This window comes from Alligator sinensis, unplaced genomic scaffold (genome assembly GCF_000455745.1).
Source record: "Alligator sinensis unplaced genomic scaffold, ASM45574v1 scaffold1024_1, whole genome shotgun sequence".
In the NCBI taxonomy this organism is placed as follows: domain Eukaryota; kingdom Metazoa; phylum Chordata; order Crocodylia; family Alligatoridae; genus Alligator; species Alligator sinensis.
Window position 1 is genome coordinate 298103 of NW_005842598.1, and position 7719 is coordinate 305821.

Consider the following 7719-nt stretch of genomic DNA (forward strand, 5'->3'; position numbering starts at 1 on the left):
GTTCACCTTGTTCAGATACAATTGAATGATGCTGTGAACATAGCATCGTTCAGTTGTATCTGAACAAGGTGAGCCTGTTCAGAACGTGGAGCACAATGCTGAGCACTGACAACAAGTAGCCTGAAGGACTCATTTTAAAACAGGGCTTTTATGTGAATTTCATGCTGGGGGAAGGTGCTGGCCTGTCTGCAGCTAAGGAAAGTGGGTCTAACCTCTTCCCTCATCCCCTTGAAAGCGCTGGAAGCCTCTTCTTCTTCAGTGTGCTTCAACCCTTGTACTGGGTCCCTGGAGGGATCTGTCTTTCAAGGTGAAAAGGCAGTTCAGTTTCCCTACCCAGTGCTGCGCAGCCCACAGAAACAGAACATCTGGGAATTCTCTTTGAGGCCTAGGTAATCTGGGAGGCCTGGATTGGCTGATTTTTTAATACAACTCGTTTTTTACTTTTTGCCTTCAGAGCAAAGAGGGCTATCTTACTCTTGTTTAAATACAGAAACAAACTGAAAGCAGCCACAATCCTAAATGCAGTAGATGTGAAGAGGTATGTGGGCATCAGGTAGATGCCCTAACATAAGGGCTTGTCCTGGGCCTGAAATGTCCAGCAGAAGCAAAGTTCCTCCCACATTCAGTCCTAAGTGTTTTTCCTTAAACTGCCTGTGAACTTACCTAATGTAGTCATGGGTTTTTGTCATTTGGGAACATCTATGTGAGACTGGACCAAAACCACCAGCTCACTTTGCTCAGGCCACCAAATGGTTTTCACATGGTAGTGACTTTGGCTGGATCTGAATTAGTTACCTAGCAACAAGCACTAGTCTCTAGCCTTCTTCCTACGAAGCCTTGCATTCATCCAGTCCTCCAAAAAAGGACAGATTTTTGATAGGAGCAGCTTATGTCTGTCCACTTCTTATACCACATTGAAAGCCAGCTTATCTTATGCAGTATGCGCAGTGATACTGTTCAGCAACCTCAAAAAGTCACTTTCTATATTTGTAGCTAGGAGATATACAGCCGTGAACTCTATGTCATTAACAATAACTTAAGTATGTTATCTTTTGCTCCACAGTTTTCCATGGTTTATTAATGGTAGAACACATTAATTCTTCTTACAAGAGTGACCTTTAAAGCTCCATTCATCCTCGCAGCTTTTATCCAATTACATTATCACTCATTACAGGTACAGCATTTCAAAATCTGCATTTTGTTGAAAGGAGAAAAGTAAATTGCAGGGGTCTCAAATCTAGGAAAAATACCAGGAGGAAAGAGAATGAGGACTGAACAGGAAAGAACAAGAGGTGTCATGACACTAAGATGCAGGTCAGATGCTTAACTCCATGCCTAAATATGCGTTCGCTCTCCTAAGCACAAAGGTTTTAATGTGAAAAAAATTAAAACTCAGTCCTTTGTACATGGAGAGTAGCAGGGCCAACCAGATTAAAGATTCAAATACATTACTAGCCAAGCAAGTTAAGGAGTCTAGGTCTAATAAGAATAATACATAACAAGTCATGCATTAACAATGGGATATTTATGAAACATTTATGCAATGTTATAGAATATATCATACCAGATAAAGTACTCTTATGGCAAGCATAGGAGTATTTTCAATTTGTTGCATGTAACCACCACTCTCATCAACATTAATGGTAATTATGTCTGCATACTGAGATTTATATTTGAAAGTCTGGACATGTGTGTGGGTGTCACTGGTGCATGCACAGTTGGAATATGGACCACGCTGAACTTTAGTGGAGTACATATATATTATAGGGGGAAAAGGCTCAAGGGCTCAAAACATTTCAATGCAATATGAAAATAAAAAATAGCAAATAGCTGTACTAAATTAGCCCAATGGTCCACTTAGTTTGCTGTCCTGTCTCTGATAGTGGCTAGCACCCAAATAATTGAGAGGAAGGTGAATGAAACCTTATAGTAAGCAAACATATGAATGCCTCATTCTTCCGCCTAAAAATAAGAGACTGACATACACCCTGGAACTCAATTCAAGTTATACTGACCCCCCTAACATTAAGAATTTTAGGGAAAAGGATCATCTTTAACACTTACACACATATGTGGAAGTACTTCCGGTCCACTTCTGGATCCACTGCTAAATGAACTGCCCTCCTTCCATCCCCCTGGCCCCTGCCCCCCGCTGGCTCAGTAATTGGCTGTGGGGGGGACTCCGGGTGCCCACCCAGACCCAGGAGGCACCAGTCGCCAAGCCAGGGAGAGCACGGGGGGGCCCCCGGCACAGTCTCTGGTGGACCTGGAAGTGCTTCTGATCCACTTCTGGGTCTGTGGCTGAGCATGGTGTGGAGCCCCCCGTGCTCCTGTGGGATGCTCCATCCGCCCCACCATTGCAGCATTCACAAGCTACCTGGTACCTTGAGGTATGTAGAAAAAACTTTTAAAGCTGTGTCTACGTCCAAATTATTGAATTTTTCCGAATCTCTCCAATTCGATTCGGAGGGTTCTGATTCGATTTGGAGAGATTGAAGGGTCTCCTGATTCAGTTCAGATTCAGAGATTTTGCCACTGAATCAGGCTGAATCTCCGCCAAGTCAAATCAGGGGCCGAAGCTTTGCACAGCCCTATTAGAGAGCACCACCAAAGCAGCTAGTCAGACTATTTGCAGGATACAGTGTAAAATATGTTTTGAAATGAACCTGGTGATTTTTTAGTTAGCCATTAATATTTTCTCTGGTAGATTAAGCTAAAATAAAGCCCCATGCAGCTTTTCAGTGGACTATGCATTAAACCTGTAATTTTCTAAGGAACTGTATGCATATGTAGACATATAACTTTCAGGATTTTTTAAAGTTTATTCATCAACAGCTTATGCTTCTAAATAACACAATAAAATGTCTGAATTGCTGTAGTACAGTGGTTGCTATTAACGAGTCATCATTTATTGACTTCTATCATATATCAGTCAGGTCAGCATACAGAGAAGTAATAGAGGTTTTTTCAATTCTGATAGAGAGGTGGGATTTGTATCATAAACAGTTGAAGTCAGCAGGAGCTTTTCCATTGACTTCAATAAATGCAGCATAAGGTTCCACCTGTAATAGCTTATATGCTACTGTGTGACATCACACTGATTTTTTAATAATGACCATTCTACAATATCAAAAAGAACAAAAGAAACTGGACTCACCTATTGTATTAGCTCTGGCTGAAGGGCTAGCTAATGTTGCTGGCACAGAAGATTTAAGTGAACTGGCCCCACTGTTTATTCTCAGAGCTGGCATATGAGGAGAGGTGGGTGATGTGGGAGATTTGCCATCTGATGTCTTGGGCTTGGCTGAGAGGTTCAGTGGCTGAGCCACTTCATCCTGCCAAAAGCAGAAGAAAATAAAGAATATTATAACTATTCTGCTCTTGCCACAACTCATCCATGCACAGATAGCAACTTTCAGTACATATGAATCTGCAAAACTAGTGATCTTAAAACACACTGCAACACTGCCTGTTATATCATCATGTTATATCGACTGGAAATCAAAATGGCCCAGGAAAGAGGTCTTCTGCCTGATAGAATTAAAGAACATTCCTTCTTTGTGCTCTATTCCTAAGAATTTACTCTGAATAAAGTTATTTGCATTTACAAAATATATTACTTACACATTTAAATGGGGAATACGTTCAGAATAATATTTTGTGATTTAAAAAGAAAAGCTTAAGATGATGGATAAATGTACTGAACACAGTCTTTGCCTAATATTCAGCCCAAATCCAAATCAGTACTTTTTGGTAGTTTTAAAATTTGGGTAAATTTGTTTCAGTGAATGAAATTCATTTTTATTTCAGTTCCAGTCTCTCTTTCTCTGAACTTTCAAGCACCAAAAAAGCAGAAAGATAATTCCTGGTTAATTGTTATCCAATCGGAACCAGAAAAGACTGTTTTGCAATATTTTCAACTTCAAATCTCTATCAGTGATTTCAACAATTTTAAATAAGCATCTACATTTCTGAATTTTTATATGAACCAAGCAAATTACTCCTTTGGTGTGCATATTGAAAGCCTAGGCTAAATTCACAAAGAATATGTAGATACTGCTGAAATCAATGGGATTGTCACCTGCTTACTATGGGTTTTTGGGTTATAGATACACAGCAATAAACAAGAATGAGCAATAAATTACATAAATCATGGTAACATAAGCCAGAGCTAACAAAAAAGCAAAGAAGAAGGATCCATGAAATCCTGTTTTCCTTTTTAATGTCTGGAACTGATAATTTGAACCTGGACCTTTCCACTATGTAGTTACCTGTTACTATCCCAGCATGCCAAATACACAATATGTTAATGATACTGTTGCAGAACTCACCAATGGATCAGCTTTCCTCTGCCATTTGTGAGTTAGGAAAACAGACCATCCTCAGTTTAAAGGAACTGTACAGTAATACTCATACATTCTTGCATGGGCTCAGTTATAGACATAGTAGGGTTGATTCTGATCTCCTTTCATAACTTTTACTTTGGTTATAAGTGTATTGACTCCTTTGGAACTATCCCTGATTTACAGCAATGCAAACAAGAGCAGAAGCAGGTCCATAATATCTGACTGTTATATGTAGAGACAATTTCTATTGCTACAATAATCCCAGTTCTGTGACAGGAAGTGTACTGCAATAAACAAGGATTTTTCAAGTGATCTATAGAGAAGTATGTTACAGAAATATGAATCTCTCCATTGCCAAACAATCTACATATAATTTTGCAAAGCACTGTTATATTCCTTGCAATTATCCAACAAGCCAGCCAGCAAGCACTTTTGTGATATTTGTATATTTGATTATTTTTACACTTTTGTAACTGTCACAAATGAAAATAAATTACAACTTAAAAACAAAACAATAAAGGGAATAATGGACAAAAAATATTCTTAAAGTGCTATTCAAGCTGTCCTAGATGCAACTTGTGCATCATCATCATTGTCATCGAAGAGTGAATACCATTTTTAAAAGTAACTTGGGAACCTAAGACCCACTTTCAAAATTAACTTAAAAATTTAGGAGCCAAATCCCACTGACTTGCCACAAAACACAAGTTTGTAAGTCCCTTGCTTGCTTTTGAAAAGTTTACCCGGTTTAATAAACATTTTTTTGATTGGAAAAGAACCTGCTTTCCTTAAAATCAAGAAATATAAATCCAGTCCTGAGACAGATGTTCATATCGGAATATGATTAAATAACTGTGTTGCAAACTAGAATAGGGTTTATCCTAATGTTCCAATGTTTTCAATAGAAAACAATAGTGTAATTGTGTTGGTGAACGATCTATACAGGAATACTTCATCAGAAAGCACCACCTAAAAATTAACCAACAAATCCAACAACTTCATGTTAAGGAAGTGTGTAGACGAGCATCCCTGGCTACCCAGAAGAGAATACAAGTAGTGCAAACCTCCCTACTAGCTTTTCTCCATTCAGTCTAAAAAGGTTTTAATTAGTTGAACTGTGCAATGTGCTGCCTTTACACTAGAAACCTGACTGAGACCATTGCCTTCTTTCATACAGGCCACCAAACAGCCCTCATATGGGAATGGTTTACCTTCACCTTCAATCTAGGTTGGATTGAAATTTGCATCCTAAAGCAGTAATTCTGAATACTTTTAGACTCAAGGCACTTATGCCAGTTCATTTTCCCATTTTTGACTACAGAAGAGTAATAAAGCAATTCTTTTGCTGCACAGCACTCAAAAAGACCACACCAGATCAGAATGTTTTAACACTATGAATTCCCATTTGAAAGCTCTTGATTTATCTTGTGAATCAATGAATCATGTTTGCACACCTGACAGTGCTAACATTGCATGGCACCATGAGGCACCCTTGAAAGGATTTCAAGGCACCTCAGGATGCTACAACACCCTGGTTGAGAATCACTGCCCTAGAATTTCAGGGGTTTTTGCCATGCCACTGTATCATCAGCAGCTGGCTATCTAGTCCCAAAGAGCTTTCCATCTTTTTCTTCTACTTTTTTTATACAGTGTAATGTACAAGGTTTTGTATTAGTTCACTAAAGAATGGTTTTAATTTTTTATGTCTTATATAATATAAGTTGGAAATGGAGTAGGTGGTCTCTCTGTCCAAGGCATCCAGTGATGAAGCTGTTTGTGTTGCAGCTTTCCTGGTGCTAAGAATGCTCGTCTTCATTCTAGTCAGCACAGCTTTCTCTGGAGCCAAGAAGTGCAAGGCCTTGTGGAAATAATAGAAGTTGACAGTTCCAGAGCTGATAAATGTCATTCCAAATTGTCTCTTCATTCATTTTCATTGTGTGTTCAGGCTAATGGTAAATTAATCAGAGGTCACACAGGCTTGTATAGGAATACAGAGGAATGAGTAAACAGTTTTGAGCTATTACATGTATTTACAATGTGATATTATTTCCATGTTTGGATTTCATAATATTTCAAAGAACCTTCTAAAACCCACATTCAACCTGCAGCGCCATTGAAAATCTAGTCCAAGTTGGATCCTGAGATTGTATACATTGAAGTAGTTCCACTGAATCCACTGAAGCTATGCCAATTTACACCAGGCAAGGATCTCATACATAACAAATATTTTCAGGGGAGGACATAATGTACAGTGGTATTAAGTGTGAGGATCTCCATTATAACCCTAGTTCAATAATCAGAGAACCACTTTACTCTTAACCTGCTTGCATACATAAATTTCAAAATGGTTTGGACCAGATTCTACCCTACAGTTAAAATCTGGAAGAACTGCATTAACTTCATTATAGATTTACACCAGCATAAATGAGACAAGAGCTTGGCATTTAGTCTTCTACCATTATTTTTTTAACTAGCACAATATTAGGTTTTAACTAGTACAGTATTTTAAAAAGTACAGTATTATTTTTTAACTAGTACAGTATTAGGTTGCCTTGTTATATATTATTGGGACTAATTCTCATTTGTACCAAAGGCCCATTAAACCCTTTGGCAGTGAAAAGGGACACAGGGAAAATAAACATTAAATCTAATATGTTTAGTTGAAGTAGACTGTAACTGTAAGGCAAAAGAGATTTTTTTTCCTAGAGGGATCAGAGTCCAGCACTGATCCCCACACTTACTTTTATTGGTGGAAATCCAGAATTGTTTTGTCCTCTGCCTTTTTTTTTGACACACAAAGTTATTCTAAGATGCCACTGATAAGAGCAGACCATTTTTTAAAAGAGTTAACAAAGTCAAACATTTATTTATGTATCAGCTGAAACGATTAATGCTTAGAGCAGAAGACATTAAGACCCAAAAGGCTTGTAATAATATAAACACAGATGTGATGAAAGTAAAATATGATCTCGATTAAAGGTTATGAAATGTTTCCTTTAAAAAGTGGCATGTTTAGTTAACAAAACAAAACAAAAAATTAAGAAATACATTTGGAGAATAAAGCAGAAACAAAAACATGCCACGAAGCCTGCTAAAATGAAGTGCACACAGCAGGACCAATGCATTGTTATGGAGATTCAGTCCCATGTGCCATGGTGGTACTAATACAGTACCTCTTTCACACAAGACTTTGTGTTTTGCTTTCCTTGGATGAAAGACTAACATTAACCATACCAAAACCTCATTAAATATGGGGCTGAGGGAATGTCAGATCCTACATCTGATCTAAATTTATGCACCCAGTCCTGAGGCTTGTAAAGAGTAAAAGCAAAAATGCAGACCTGAAACTGCCTGAACTATACTGTTTGGGGGG

General features: G+C 38.2%; 1 protein-coding gene across 2 annotated transcripts in view; it reads right to left on the reverse strand.

Annotated features, from left to right (window-relative positions):
• SOX5 (SRY-box 5) overlaps positions 1 to 7719 on the reverse strand; it is a 404814-nt gene that overhangs the window by 44063 nt on the left and 353032 nt on the right. For both annotated transcript variants that reach the window (XM_025214719.1, XM_025214720.1), the window contains exon 10: positions 3158 to 3335. In XM_025214719.1, coding sequence (XP_025070504.1) covers positions 3158 to 3335 — 178 coding nt within the window. The remainder of the gene's footprint in view (positions 1 to 3157; positions 3336 to 7719) is intronic.